General features: G+C 35.4%; 1 protein-coding gene across 1 annotated transcript; it reads left to right on the top strand.

Annotated features, from left to right (window-relative positions):
- The first annotated feature begins 10,489 nt into the window (after window positions 1-10,489).
- LOC127157341 (tapasin-like) lies at window positions 10,490-13,983 on the top strand. The gene is made up of 3 exons (XM_051100579.1): window positions 10,490-10,513; window positions 13,178-13,541; window positions 13,847-13,983. Exons 1-3 carry the CDS (start codon window positions 10,490-10,492, stop codon window positions 13,981-13,983), a joined length of 525 nt encoding a protein of 174 aa, XP_050956536.1.
- The last annotated feature ends 2,538 nt before the right edge of the window (window positions 13,984-16,521 follow it).

Genomic DNA, 16,521 nt, shown 5'->3' with positions numbered 1-16,521 from the left:
ACCTGAAATTCAAGTTTCTTTTATGATCAGTAAAATCAATGTAATATATTTTTGTTTCATAATATTTATTTTGATAATATATATTTTTTTATTTTGTATTTTAAAAGAATTTTGATGGTACTAATGAATATTTGTGCAATAATTACAAAACGTTTTTCCCATCGAAAATTAAAAAAATAATAACTTCATCTCATCTAAAGCATCTCTGCTCACACATTTCACTTTTCTCCTGTTTCTAAAGCAGAACCAGTTAATTTCTTCAGTTAACATTAAAAAGGTTAAGATAAAATTTATGTTGCTTGAAAAAGCAGTTTAAAGTCGTTTTAAATTCGAAATGGTTTTAAAAGTTTCAACACCTGAAATGTACCTTTGTTTTACTTTCAGTAAAATCAATGTAATATATTTTTGTTTGGTATTTTTTCTTTTGTATTTTGACAGAATTTCATGATACTATTCAATATTTATGCAAAAAAAGAGCTAGATTAAAAAGACTGTGAAGACAACTTTATGTTGCTTAAGAAAACAGTTTAAAAGCATGAAGTTTGAAGTAGTTTTAAATTTGAATTGTTTTTAAAAGCTTAAAGTTTGAACACCTGAAATGTAACCTTTTTATTGTCAGTAAAAATCAGTGTAATATATTTAGCTTCAATAATATTTTTTCTATTTTATTTTGCATTTTGAGAGACTTTCATGGTACTAATGAATATTTATGTAATAATTACAATCAATTTTTCCCATCAAAAATAATACTTTTTTTCCCCAAATATTTTCATCCCATCTAAAGCATCTCTGCTCACACATTTTTATTTTTAAGTAAAATCAATGTAATATATTATTTATTTGTATATGATTATATACATAATCATTTTATTATGTATTCGACTAGTTGCTGGGCTCGGCTAGTGAGACAGATTTAGATTTGAGTTTAAATGGATTAGAAATAGTTTATAGAAGAGAAACTTCATTGAGTCTCAGGAGAGTTTATGTTTGAATTTTGACAGTTGGAGTTTGAATAGTTTTGGCTCATTTGAACATTCCGTCAATGTAAGTCTATGGGATTTTTATGATTTTTAATCTTTAGTATTTTTGAAAACCATCAGTATGAAAATATAAAGCACACTAATTCAGATCAGTCTGAAGATCTGGGCTGAGTTTAGTGTTTGTAGAGTTAAAGCTCTAGGAGGAGCAGCGTTCAGAAATGTTAGTTTAATTTCACTGAGTCATTGAGGCTCAAAGATGCTGATACTCTAAACAGTGGTGAAAAATAAAAACTTGAAAAATGTACTTAAGTACAGTACTTCGTTACTGTACTTAAGTACATTTTTCAAGTATCTGTACTTTACTGGAGTAGTTTTATTTTGAGTAACTTTCACTTTTACTTCACTACATTCCAAAGCGTAAGATCGTACTTTTTACTTCACTACATTTCATAAACATATCGTTACTCCTTATAATATATCACGTGCTCTGAGACGCACAAGCGGTTCATGAACAAACTGATTCTTTTCAGTGAACCTGTTAAATTGATTCGCCCATCGCACCAAACGATTCATTCACGAATTAGAATGATCCAATTGCAGCTATTCTCGAGTCGACAACTCATTGATTCAAATGATCCGTTTAGAACGAGTCTCCAGTCAACTGAATTCACAAGAACCGGGAGATCTTGTGCGCTAGTCTCACTAACTAGCATTTAGCCAAGAGTTAATGAGTCTTATTTTTCGGATTCAAATTAGACAAATCTATGTTTTTATGTAACCAACTTTAAAAAAAAAAAAAAAAATTCTTAAAGAAAAAAAGTAAATGATAAGCTTGTAAGACTAGTCTAAGCAACTGGTCACTGGATTATAAAAGTACAGCTTCTGTCTCTTATGATTTGTTGTGCTGCCACAGCAAAATGACCAACACCATACCTTTTTTCCCCAATATTTTCATCTCATCTCAAGCATCTCTGTTCACACATTTTTATGTAATCAATACAACATATTTTTGTTTGATAATATTTTTCATTTTGTATTTTGAGACAATTTCATGGTACTAATGAATATTTAGGAAATAATTATGATCATATTTCTTTCCCATTGAATTTTTTTTTTTTTTTTTTTTTTCTATTTTTTTTTATCTCATTTAAAGAATCTCTGCTCACATTTTTATTTTCAGGAAAATCTTTTTTATCAATTCTTTTCCCCAATGAAAATAATACATTTATTTTTCTAATATTTTCATGTCATCTAAAGCATATCTGCTCTCACATTTCACTTTTTCTCCTCTATTTCTAAAGCAGAACAAGTTAATTTACAAAAGAACAACTAGATTAAAAAGATTGTCAAGACAAACTTTGTTGCTTGAGAAATTAGTTTAAAAAGCGTGAAGTAGTTTTAAAATTGAATTGCTTTTAAAAGCTTTAAGTGTGAACACTTGAAAGTTAACTTTCTTTTATTTTCAGTAAGATCAATGTAATATATTTTTGTTAGGTAATATTTTTATTTTGTATTTTGAGACAATTTCATGGTACTAATTAATGTTTATGCAATAATTATGATGATTTTAAATTAAATATTTTAACTACAAATTATTTTCATTTATTATAATTAATTATACATTTAGTTTAATTATTTATATTTTATTATCTTTTATAAAAAATGTTAATATATATTTTATTAATTTTTTGTTAGTTTACTCTAGTTTCTGCTATGTAGGCAGAGAGATGTTTAGAAATTGTATGTCATGAAGTGTTTCAGAATGGAGCAAAACTATTATTATTTATTAATTTATCTATTGAAAATGACATTGTATGTCAGTTTACTATAGTCATAGATGTACAATATGTGTACATACACATATTACAATCAGTTTAATTTACTGTTAACATGTTGCAAAACTTATAAAGTGATGCTCTAATATTAATTATTTCAATATTTTAAATCAATAATATTCATTTTTTATGGATTGCTTTACAGAGCTCATTACAGTGCATTCTAGAATTTCCAAGTCAGTTATAATAATATAGTCCTTAGGGCCTATCTCCAAAATAAAAACTATTACATTATTATCAAATAATTAATGTAGATTAACTGATCTGCAACTGTAAGTTAACTTACCTCCAGTCTGATTAAAGCGTTTTTTTGCAATGTTAATATTTTCTTTGAAATTAGGCTCATTCCCAGCGTAGATCTGTGTGTTCCTGTTCCAGTAATCAGGGTCAACAGCACCACTGATCCACTGTGCTTTCTGGACTGCTTTCCTGATGACACTGTCATAATAGTCAATCTGCTGACCATCAACAAGCCCTGCTGTCATGAATTCTGGGAAATTTTCAATGCCAGAAGTGGCTGTGTAGAAGTACTGTAAAGTGTGGGTTGCTGAAAGAGGGAGAAAAAAAAATAGATTATAACCACAAGATCAAAAAAATTAAGGTCATAAAATTATTAGTCATAAAGTTTATTTAAATATTATTTCAACATAATTTTAATTACATTATAGTTGCCTAACCCATTAGGCCAATAAACTATATTTCCTAATTTGTGCCCCTGGACCATAAAACTTAAGTCTTAGTAGCATGGGTACATTTGTAGCAATAGCCAAAAATACATTGTATGGGTCAAAATTATCAAAATTTTTCTTTTATGCCAAAAATTATTAGGATATTAATAAAGATCATGTTCCATGAAGATATTTTGTAAATTTCATCAATTTCAAAACATTTACCCTTATGACTGATTTTTTGGTCCAGGGTCACATATATTAAAGCTCAAAGTATTAAATTGTTTAATGTATATTGAAAATATACAGAATAAGTTATTGTGTGAATTATGTCGTAAAAAAATAAAAGTCAAATAGCATTTTCAACCTGCCATGTTGGCATGACTTTAACAAAACGTCCAACTGTCCAAAAATTTTACTTTGTTTTTTTTCAGCAAAAATTATATACCATCACACATATTTTCATAAATGAAATCTGAACTGAAACAGAAATGAAACTTAGTGTTTCAATAAAGCTGTTACTTATGAAAAAAAAATTAGTGCAGTCTTGATTGCTGAATATTTTTAAATGTATCATATAAAGTTTGAACTCATTCTATAAAAAACAGTTCATAAGAGATGGGCCAGAAGAAATAAAAGAATTAAAAATATATATAGAGATTTAAGGGTTTATTTAGATTTAAGGGTTTATGTTAGATCTTAGATTAACTACCTTGACTAAAGAAATGAATAAATAAATCAAAAATCTTACCAGCTGAAGTAAGATGAATCCCAAGCAAAAAAATCGCCAGGACCTTCATCATTATTATGTGGCAATCCAATCTATTATATACTGCTTGTTTGATCTTCAGAGAAAGCTCCTCTCCCCACAGCAAGCTGGGCAGGACTGTGATCACTTGCTCATGGTGAGCACATCAAGTAGGTTTTCTAGACCAATGGAAATTAACTTTAACTCTTACATCACTTGTTACTAGAATCAAACTATCACAGGAGGTTGGGATCAAAAGTGAAAGCCAAGCTGTAGGGAAAAAAATATTCTGAGAGTGGTAAATGTTGTCAGTCATAAAGAACATTTTATAGGTTGTTGTATTTTTGCTAAGATTACAAGATTACCAAAACCTATGACAGGCAATAATATTTATTATCCAGACTGCTCATAATATCTTTACAGTATATCCAGACACCCAGACTGCTTTTTAAAATAAACAAAATATACATTCATATATTTGTGTTAAATTTCAGTCAAATAAACATTAGTAATTTTTACATTAACATTTAGCAAACTTTTATCCACTGTTTTAGTAATTGGCCAAAAAAGAAAGTTTCCAAAATGTGCAATGCCCATAAAGTGTTTTGCATGGATCCAGAGAAAGGTATGAAAAAAAAAAACCCTTGTATTATCACCATTGGACCCAGTTGCAAAAACTCACTGTAGTCACTATGTTAAGAACTAGTCTCACTAACTAGCATTTAGCCAAGAGTTAATAAGTCTTATTTTTCAGATTCAAATTAGACCAATCTACGTTGTATGTAAACAACTTTAAAAAAATAAATAAATTATGGCCAGTCTTAAAGAAAAAAAAGTAAACAACAAACGTGTAAGACTAATCTAAACATGTTATGCAACTGGTCACTGGATTATAAAAATACAGCTTCTGTCTCTTATGATTTGTTGTGCTGCCACAGCAAAATGACCAACAAACCATACATGTTTTTTTTCCCCAATATTTTCATCTCATCTCAAGCATCTCTGTCAAAACATTTTTATGTAATCAATACTTAGACTATATTTTTGTTTGATAATATTTTAAAATTTTGTATTTTGAGACAATTTAGTGTTGACAGATTTACTGTGTTTGAATGAATATTTAGGCAATAATTATGATCTTATTTCTTCTTCATATTTCTGAAATCAGATCAGTCTTCAAGAATATGATTTCATCTTCTGCAAAAAAAATACATACATACATATACAATATTTAAATACATGCCCAGCCAAGGAATAGTTGTCATCTGTCTTGTAACAAGGGTTAAATGAACAGTTATTTTCAGTTACAAAATAATACAGCATTTGTTTTGTATGTAACCCCTAGTTCAAAGACTTATATAAGAGATGTTATTAAGAGGTAACAGCAATATCTTTGTCAGTTTAGGCTTCTTGGGAATCTTCCACACAAGTGCCATTGCATACTACAAACAAGATAACTACAAACATTTTTGAATTGTTCAAGCTAAGATTTCCCAAGGATCAAATTGGCATTAACAGTTAAATGACTGATTGTCTGAAACCTTTAATTAACAGATGTTTGAAGTTCTTGCATTTTCACTTTACAAAGGACCTACAGTATAAGCAAAAATAATTAATTGTACAAAATTTAAGTTTAGTTAATTTCTAATACAAGTCAATCTATTGTAACACAGCAAATAAAAACTTGGGAAAATGTATACTGGTTAGGCAGGTTTGGCTAATTATTTTTAGCCACACTATAGAGATATACCTATAGAGGTATTGCCCTGTGTTCTTGATTGCACTCTGTTTTATGAAATCCTGTGACATAAATTATTAAATTAAAGTAAATTATTAAAGTATTACAACATCAACGATTTGATCACTTTGGAAAGCTGTTGTTCTTTAGCTTTAGCGTTATATCTTTCTTTCCTTGAACATGTTTAACAACATACACATATACACACCACTTACACACCACTCTAAAAAAAAATGAAATCACAGGCAAAAAATAGGCCTATGGGCTATCGAACGCAAGTACAGGATCACAGGGCATATGTAATCTGTCGTTACCACACACAAGAAACAATCTTGGATGACAACGTGTCCTTAACTGCATTTTGTTCTGAAATTTATTTTCTACGGCGAGTGGATTGCTACTGTTATCTTAACACCAGTAAAATATACTATTGTCTAGATGAGTGTAGAGAAATGCATAGCAAAAGTTATTGCCATGTATATTTATATTTTGAGCAGTTACATTGAGACATTTACATGACAAAACCTGTCAGTACCAAGCAAACATACATTATTTATACAAATTGGATGTAATATGGTCTTGCATTATTAACATAAAGCGAGTTTATGCGCATGCGCAGTGGAACCAAAATTGAAACGGCAAATGCTGCGCGAATGTTTTGGGGAAAATCCGGCAGATCTTTCAGGCCAAAAATAAGGTAATCATTTTAACCACTCGTGTTTGTTATGTATTGTCTTGTTTGTAACTTATTGTGCTGTTTATACATCTTAGGTGTCCTTGAGTGTTGAGAAAGGCGCTATAAATAAAATGTATTATTATTAAAGATATATTTAGATATTTAGACCATATATAAAATATCGGTAACACTTTACAAAAAGGTTCATTAGTCAACATTAGCAATATACATTAATTAAAATGAACTAAGCATGAACAAAACTTCTACAGCATTTATTAATCTTAGTTAATTTCAGCATTTACTAATGCATTATTGAAATCACAAATTGTGTTTGTTAACATTAGTTAATGCACTGTGAACTAACACAAACAAACAATGAACAACTGTAGCTTTATTAACTAACATTAACAAAGATTAATAAATTTATTGTTCATTGATCACTCATGTTAGTTAATACATTAATGTTAACAAACGACACCTTATTGCATGTTACCAAAATATCCATTGTTGCATTTACATAGTTTTTTTCTGGTGGTAATTTTTCAATCACAGAATTGTAATTGTTTTACTGGTTATTATGGCAATTGTATTGATTTTAATGGAAACTATAACGGTCCTTCTATTTTGTCGCCTTCTTTTAGTGGCTTATTAAAATGGATTTAATGGATTTTAATAGAAACCATTCAAATTTCTGTGATGGTTTCTATTGTTTTTTCGACAGGGATGTCTGTGACCAATGAACATATTTTTCATGTTCTCTTGTATCTTGCAGCTTCTGGTTCTGGATGTCCAGTTCTGGAGTGCTGGTTTGTACAGCAGAAACTGGGTCATGGAGGGGGTTTCTCAGTACCGATGAGTCAAGAGAAATGTCTGAAGAAGAACTGAAGCCTTCAGTGAAGAGAGCATATCTGAACTTCATCCTCATGCAGACATCAGCCCATCCAGAATTTACTATGTGACTGGTCAGTGACAGTGCAACATGTGATTATGAAAATATTTGTGATATGTGGACTAATCTGTTACTAAAGTGTAAGTCACAAAGTCCATCTTTAAGTCAAAGAGGATTGTGTAATGATGTCTTTAAATGAAATAACTACTGTAATGTTTACTGTAATGTTTATGCTATAATTGTATTTGTATAATATAGTAGCTGTCTGATGTCTATAATGTAGTTTAATAATGGCACCTGTTCTGAGTGTAAAACAAGTATTAGATGATTACTACATTTATATGGTCTGTCCTCCTCTAGATCCTGCTGGAACGTTCTGCAGTGCTTGATTTGATTCATTAAAATAAAACCTTAACTCTGTTTAACCCTTTTATACTTATACTTATATATACTATATAATACATTATAATAGAACCGGTTCGGTTAGAATGTGGGTTCTGGATAGATCCTTTTTGTCCTGTTGACGGCTCTGGATTTTCTATCAAGTGGCACTATTTAGTCCTAAATCCTTAGTAACTATAGTCCTCACTTATAGTTGGTAAGATGATTGTACACTGAAATTATTATGCATATGATGCTGTTGCAACCATGTTTATTAACTGTATTTGTTATATTATATTGCAATTATATTTATAATAGTAATAACTGTTCCCTATCTGTCGTACACTCCGTGTTGTGTCGAGTGTACAACACTAGGGGTCACTCTCGGGAGCCCAAACACCTCTGACAGTTTTGAGAAAAGGCCAGTGAAATTGGGTGTGCAGATTTTGGGTGTACATCCGGGTATAAGTAGGGCAGCGCGTGGTCTGCTCACTCGTTCTGTTCTTTTGGAGTCGAATGCAGCGTCTCTCCATGAGAAGCTGCACCATTCACCTCTTCGTCGTTGGATCTATGGCACAAGCAGTGGTCTCTCCCTTCTCATACACAGATAAGTGCTGTGAGAGTTCCCCTGGGTGCTTCGAAAGCGATCTTGAAGAGCAGTCTTCCTCCTAAAAGAGTAATTTCTCTAAAGAGCTGGTGCAGTTGGGATTGTGTGTTGGTAACATGCCTTCCCTCCGTGTCCTTCTGGTTGCGGCTTACCTCCCCAAATGATCCACACGATCGTTGTGTTCAGTGTCGAGATATGCTCACGCTGATGCAGCGCTTGTTGTTGATTCATGTTTTGAACTGCGATGTGCATCGATGGGGAGCAATAGGAAGCAAAGAAGGTTCCGCCGGGCGAAAACCCCGCAAGCTTCCAGATGAGTTTGTTAGTCTATCTCAGTACGGCTGACTTTCCTTTGGAGCTCCTAAACAGGCGGAATGGTCAGTGGCAGCATCGCTAGGAGGGTGTGAGCCGTTTGAGGCAGTTTCCGTTTGAGGCAGACGCTAAAATGGCGGCCGTGCTTAAAACTGGCAGCCAAGGAGGGGCTGATTAATAGACATCTGGGTAACGACCTTTATGCTCGTTTCCAGTGCCTGTTCCCCGGAACTGCACGAGAAGTTGATGAAATCGCGGAAAGCCTGTTTAAAAAAAAACAAAAAACGGCCAGAATGTGATATACTAACTCCTCCTCCGTCACCACCCTTGATGGGGGTCCAGCAAAGGGGGCTTCGGAGGTTCCCTAGGCAGAGAAGGCGGTTGCGGTGCATTCCCCGCAAAACGGCGCCACTTGACGGGTTCCTCCCAAGGCTCCTGTCCAGGGCATGTAAGTTCTCTCCGGGTAGAGGCTTACACGGCTTCTGGACAAGCTGCGTCCGCCCTGCACACCATGGCCATCCTGTGGGCGTTCAGGCCAAAGCGTTGTGAGATCTCTACGAGGGTGGTGATAACCTAGAGCTACAGGAACTGCGTATAATAACCAATTCCGCTCTCTGAGCTATGAAAGTTGCGACGCAGGCTCTGGGAAGGGCAATGTCCACTTTGTTGGTCCATGAGCGCCAGCTGTGGCTTAACCTGTCAGAAATGCGGGAAGTTAGAAGTCCGTTTCTTGAACCCCCATTTCCCAGGTCGATCCTTTCGTGCCACCTTGATAGAATTTGTATGCCAGTTCTTCACTGTAATATAAAAGAAAAAAAAAAAGCAGACAGAGGCCATCATGTATCCGGCCTCTGCCGTGGGTCGGGCTCCATGCAACGGGCATGCAGCCTCGGGGTCCGGTTAGGCCCTCAGCTGCTTTGGCATTCAATTGCCTGGAGTTGTTGACAATGCTTTGGGCCCTGAAGAGGTTTTGGCCTTTGTTCAGGGTGAGCATGTGTTGGTCTGCACAGACAACACAGCGACTGTGGCGTACATCGACCACCAGGATGGTGTATGCTCCTTTCGCATGTCACAACTGACCTGCCATCTCCTGCTCTGGAGCCAACCCAGACTTAAGCTTCTGTGTGCTACTCACATTCTGGGCGACAGGTTCGCTCCGAGGTGAGTGGAGGCTCCACCCTCAGACGGTCCGGCTGTTTTGGAGTTGATTCGGCCAGGCACAGGTAGATCTGTTGCCTCACCAGAATCCACTCATTGTCAGTGGTGGTACGGCCTGACCGAGGATCCCCTGTGTTCAGATCCATTGGCACTCAGCTGACTGAGTGGCTCTTCCACCAGTGAGACTTATTGCACTGACACGGTGCAATGTCGGGAAGGACTCAGAACAGATTCTCCTGGTAGCCCTGTTCGGCCCAACAGAACTTGGTTGTCGGAGCTCGTGCTCCTACCATCATTTCCTTCCTGACACATTCCCCTTAGAAAGAACCTCCTTCCTCAGGGGAGGGGCACAATCTGGCACCCGCGCCCAGATCTCTGGAACTTCCTTCTATGGTCCCTGGACACGACCAGGAAGTCCCCAGAAACCTTCCACCCGCAGTGGTAAGCACCTTATGCAGGACTGAGCCCCCTCCACTAGACAGTGGCATGTCCTGAAAATGGCGCAGATGTTCTTCTTAAGGGTACAACCCATGGAGTTGCGGCATCAAATCTGTGCTATCCCTCCTCCAAAGAGTCCTGGATAGGCACCTTTCTGCTTCTACACCCAAGGTCCATGTACAACTACCGTGGCTTGGTAGAAGGCAGATCGGTGGGGCACAATTTGTTATCAGGTTCCTTAGAGGTGCCCGGAAGTTGAACCCTCCTTGGTTGCACCACATCCCCTCTTGATCTGTCTGTGGCCTACAGTAAGATCTGTTGAGCTTCAGTCAGTTGGTTCTGTGCCCTCTCAATGGAGACAGCTTCCCTGACTGCGCACACCTGTGTTAAGAGCGGGAAATCTTTAAGCCGTCTCCGTCAACATTCGTGCCTGGAATTCGGGCCGGTAAACTCTTACATTGCTCTGAGAACCCGGCCTGAATACATGCCCACAGTACCCACCACTTACCCACAAGGTAAGGTTACTTTTGCTAACTCTTGGTTGGATTTGTGCCCCATATGTAGTGGCTCCTCATGTGGCCCCATGTGTGTAATTTCCACCTATAACTCTCTGTGGTGCTGTGTTTCCCCTGAGACATGCCTGTCTGTAGGTTCTGAGTTTTGGTAGTCTTGATGTGTTAGAGATGCTTTCGCTTTTCATAGTGTAATCGCCACGTGAGGGCGCGCAACAAACGTAACGCCCACATCACCGTGAACAAAGCGCCGAGACCTTTTCTTTTCCAAGTTCATCTGGGCTACTTGTCCTTTCTGTAAGAAGATGCGCTGTGAGGAATAAGAATTCAGAGGAAGAACACGGCGCGATCCAGCAGAGGAGATATTTACATGAGTAAGTCTTTCTTTTATCAGCCTGCTTGCGTTAGTTGTTACTGTGTTACTGTGACAGAACTTGTACACATTTTACTAGTTAAGACTTTTTTTCAAACTACAATTCATGACTACAGCAAGTGAAACATCATGAAGTACGTTTCATTTCATTGTATCAAATTGTCTCACGACGCCAAGATGTTTTTTTAACGTTCTATACAATAGAAAACGATGCGATATAAAGGTAACAGTGTTTACACTTACGCTTAACAATAATAATATAGTTTCCCAAATATAAAACGTTTTTGTATTGTATAATACATACAAAGCATGCTTATGTTTATGACTTAAAGATCATATTATTTAGTTATTTATTTATCGTATAACAATATGATGTAATATGAGTGTTTACATTGAGTGTATGTTTAGACCATGTTTATCAATACTCTGCTCTGATGTTTAACATGAAAAACAATAATTATTACTTATATATAGATATAAAATGTCCTTTTTACGTTAGTACAAATCGGCGAGTCTGTGGCTACAAACTCATACACTATATATATATATATATATATATATATATATATATATATTACAGATGCTCCTGATATTAACATGCTCACAGATGTTTTTCTTATGTTGTTTGTTTTTTAGTGAGCTGATACCTGCACAACAGATGAATCCTGCTGTCTTTCAAACTGAGAGCGCTTTACTAAGATCAGGTGTTCAACTACACATATTCTAGTTCCTTGACTACTGATGATGAGTTAAGAGATATCAGGTATGATTTACTTTTTTCACTTGTTGAACAGAATTCAGAAAACAGTTTTCAGAAACTACACAAAGTCTGTTCACATCTCTGTGGTTAGATCAGTGTGCATATTGTATTTGACCTTCATTATGTATATTTTGATGATACTGTGTTGTTAATAAAATACAAACAATCTAAAACTCCATTCTTTGAATCTCTCATTGTTTCTACCTGACAGTCAAAGTCTCATTGATGGGCCGTTAGGGAGGGCTCTTTGTCTCTCAGGTGTGAATTGCTAAATATTCATGGGTCATTGCCACTCCTTCGCATATTCCCTTTCGATCACAAAACATGTCTTAGAAAATTTACATCAATATATTGTTTTCTCTGAACGAGTGAACGAGATGATTTTCACATCATTTTGTTGAAAAAACTCTAGCCTACCACATCCAGTTCTCAAAAGTCTTGTGAACTAATGTTCTGAATGTCTTTCATGGCCTTGTTTCAGTGACTTAAAAATTTTAGTTTTTCACTAACCACACATAAACGTTGTTTTCTCAAAAACACAAAAATGTACATTCATGTTGCTTACATATTATTGTAGCCTAGTTTGTGCTGATTACAGTGTAGCCAGACTTTAGCCATGAATATGTTTTTAAGACACTGAAAAAAGCACAAATGTCAGGGCATGTCAAAACTTCTCCAGGGCCCCAAAACACCCTCAGACCCCAGAGGGTTAACACTTTGGCTTGTTACTATCTGCACCCGAGCACTCGTGATGCAGTCCGAGTTGTGGCGTGCTTATATAGGGACCCCTAGTGTTGTACACTTGACACAACTCGGAGTGTACGTCAGATAGGAAACGTCTCGGTTATGTATGGTAACCCTCGTTCCCTGATGGAGGGAATGGAGACGTTGAGTTGAGACGCTTCGACTCCTCAGAACAGAACGAGTGAGCAGAGCACGCGCTGCCCTACTTATACCCGGATGTCCGGGGCGTGGCCATCTATGCAATATCTGCACAACCAATTTCATTGGCCTTTTCTCAAAACTGTGAGAGGTGTTTGGGCTCCCAAGAGCGACCCCTAGTGTTGTACACTCAACGCAATGTCTCCGTTCCCTCCATCAGGGAACGAGGGTTACGATACGTAGCCAAGACGTTTTCTTTCCAGAGCCTCCTTCTCTCTTCATCTGCCCATCTCCTCTTCCTCTGCTGGTTCCTGGGCAGGTGCTGGTGGTCCAGTGTGAGGCGCCTGGTTTCGCTCCTCACACTCTGGATCTGAGCTGGGAGTTCAGCGGGGCAGATGGGACGTCCCGCTCTCTGGGTCAAGGCAGTGTAACGGGTCACAGACAGGCGTCTGATGGCACCTTCAGTCAGAGCAGCCGTCTGGAGCTGGACAGAAGGCTGGGACTCGGTCGTAGTGGAGACATCACCTGTATAGCCAAACATGAGGGAGGAACACGACGAGCTTCTGCAACACTCAATGAGATCGGTGAGTTACACTGTTATAGATGACAAAATAATATATAGATGACAAATAATTTAAGTTTGTTGCTGATGAAAACTAAAGAGCAAAATGTGTATGAAAAGCTTTGAATCTTTCACTAAAGATATTTATATGCTGTTTGTACAATTAGTTCATGGCAGGTTATATGATTTGCCAGTAGGTTTGATTGTCTTTGTGAGGGAGTCATCGGAAACATTTTTTAGATGTCAGTGCATCTTATATTAGCATTTCCAAAACAGTATTTATGTCAGTCAGAATGTTCAGCTAGTCTGATATTTCATTTATATCAGGTGTCAGTGCTCCCTCTATTGAGGACTTAATGGAGATGGTTGCCGTCGCTCTTGTTTTTCATGGCATGATAAAGTTTCTTTCCTGGACATTCAGCTCTTCTGGTAAGTCAGTTCAGTCTGATCACTACAATGGTTGAGTTTCTTTGCTCACCCAATTGCAGTATATTTTAACAAAAATTGTGAAAAAAGATGCCCTGAAATGTATTAAATATCCAAACATGTAAATGTGAATATTTTTATTAAAAATACATTTCTGTTTTCAATTAAAAATTATACCCAAGTTTTCAGTTTCATATAATTCATATAATTTATTTTATTATAATCAACTCATGAACCTCCAGCAGTTCCTTAATTAAAGCCCAGTTTTAGAAACCCTGAAGTAATGTAAAGTTTAATGCACTTAATGATGTTTATAACAAATAATGAAATATAATTTTTCTTATCTTTTTCTTTCTTCTTCCTTTTATTAGCATGGTACAAGATTACTTTACGAACAACAATTATTGTTTTAGTAGGTTTACCCATTTTACATTTGCCAGAGAAAGGCAAGGATGCAAATGCAAATCCATTTAATAAACAAGCAAAATAACAACAAAAGACTAGGAACACTGAACACAAAGAAACCAAGAACCACAAGGGAAATGCAAACTATCAGCAGCTGGCCAAAACAGTGACTGACAAAGAACAAGAAAAACAGGAAGACATCACTATATAAGACTCATCACTTGGGCATGTGGAATATTTTCAAACCTCTTCCAGAGAACTTGGCATTAGTGTATATTGTCAATTTATGATTTTCTAATTTTCATTAGATATTGTATAGCTGAACAACAAAGTTAACAACAAAGAATCATAAAGTTATTTGTTTAATGTGGAGTAATGTTCTTCATCTTACTGACTTCAGAGAAAGGTTTATCTTTCCATAAGATAATGTAACTGCCATGGTAACATCCAAATTAATCTTCTGCATTTATCTTATGCACTTTAATTCCTTTAATAATCAATAGTATTAATTTAGTAGTTACTCATCTATTTTTAGGTTAATACAATTAATTTTATTACATTTGGATCTTCTTATCCTTTGATTATACAATGATACAATAATTTCTTTCAGAATGTCCATCTGACAAACTTCATGTAATTTACATAATGTTTTTTATGTTCCTTTGCCCTTAAACTATAGTCAAGTTGAAATTTCTTAGCTGGTGCCTGAGGTAAAAAAAAAAAAAAAAAAGGAGGGTTCATCTGATGCTCTCACACACATCTATCAATTCCTGTGACCAAAACTACATACAGTGATGCATTATGTAAAGATCACTACATTAGCTAAATTTACTGACCCGACCTTTGACACACTGTTTCTATGAATTTACAAGTGCATCTCAAGAGACAAGAGGCATCTCAAGAGATTCACTGCTTCACAGTGAATCTACCAAAAACTGTCCCATTATACCTGCTTTCACCCTCTGTGTTAGAAGTTGCGGTTCTCTTTTGTACTGTACTGTGCAAAAGTCTTAGGCCACTAGTATTTTCACAAACAAAAAATGTTTTTAAATCAGTTATTTCTATTTTTGCTGTATTGTGTCAGTAGGAAATATCAGCTTACACTTTCAAACATTCATTTTGGCATTAATTGTAATAATCCAGTGAGATTTTTGTTTGCACAAGGAGTCTGACAACAGCCAGTGCTCCACACAGAGATCTGATCTCACCATCATCCAGTCTGTCTGGAATGACATAAAGAAACAAAACAATCTGAGACAGACTAAATCCAGAAGAACTGTGGCAACATCTCCAAGATGCTTCAAGAAACCTTCTGCCAAGCTACAGTGCTGTTAAAAGTTTGTGTAAAATGCTCTAAAATGAGGATGTTGTCAAAGTTCATTGTCATTTATGTCATAAATGGATTTGCTTCATTAATTAACTTCTATTAGCTACATTAAATCAACATCTGTTGTGACCATCCTTTGTGTTTACAACTAATTTTGCCTTAGGTGCACTTTCGCATAGTTTTTCAGGTAGCTTTACAGGTAGGTTTCTTTAAGCATCTTATGGAGACGTTGCCACAGTTCTTCTGGATTTGTGAAAATTTGGTTTGTGAAAATACTAGTGGCCTAAGACTTTTGCACAGTACTGTAAATTTACTTTTCATAAAATATCAGAGTAAGGTACATTGAAAAAAAAAATGGTGAAACAATTTTCACTCAGAAGCTAGTAAATTTCACAAATAATCACAAATAAACAGCAAGTAACACGTTAAATTAAACATAAAATTTTGAAGTAGAAAGACTAAAATAGTATTTTCCTGGAAAAAAAATACTTTGAAGTAAAAAAGTAATCTTAGTTTTATTTACAAAAACAAACAAACACAATCCTGATTAACAACCTCAAATCATGAATAGCTATTTATTGTTGCTGAACAATTAAAGGACCTGTTTAACATCACAGTAGCCTTAACAATCTGGTTTTCTGTAGTACAGTATATTATACAACTTTTACAGCATGTTTTATAAAGAATACTGTTGATCAATAGACAAATTCTAAATTTAGGTAAATGCAAATTTATTCAAATCAGTATTTAATGTTGCATCAAATATACAATTTGAAAATTCATCTGATTTTTTTCCTAACTTTGTTCCTATTTTCATGAATGAAGGATTGTTTCTAAACAGAAC

Source organism: Labeo rohita, unplaced genomic scaffold, assembly GCF_022985175.1.
Source record: "Labeo rohita strain BAU-BD-2019 unplaced genomic scaffold, IGBB_LRoh.1.0 scaffold_1042, whole genome shotgun sequence".
NCBI lineage: Eukaryota > Metazoa > Chordata > Actinopteri > Cypriniformes > Cyprinidae > Labeo > Labeo rohita.
Note: the sequence above shows the minus strand (reverse complement) of the source record. Positions and strands in the feature narration are given on the sequence as shown.

Bases quoted from the DNA above. Each gene is read 5' to 3' on its own strand.
- LOC127157341 (XM_051100579.1), top strand. From the start codon at position 10,490: ATGGCGCAGATGTTCTTCTTAAGG. The intron at 10,514-13,177 runs GTACAACCCATG...TCCCTCCATCAG, and splicing joins CGCAGATGTTCTTCTTAAGG to GGAACGAGGGTTACGATACG. The intron at 13,542-13,846 runs GTGAGTTACACT...CATTTATATCAG, and splicing joins TGCAACACTCAATGAGATCG to GTGTCAGTGCTCCCTCTATT.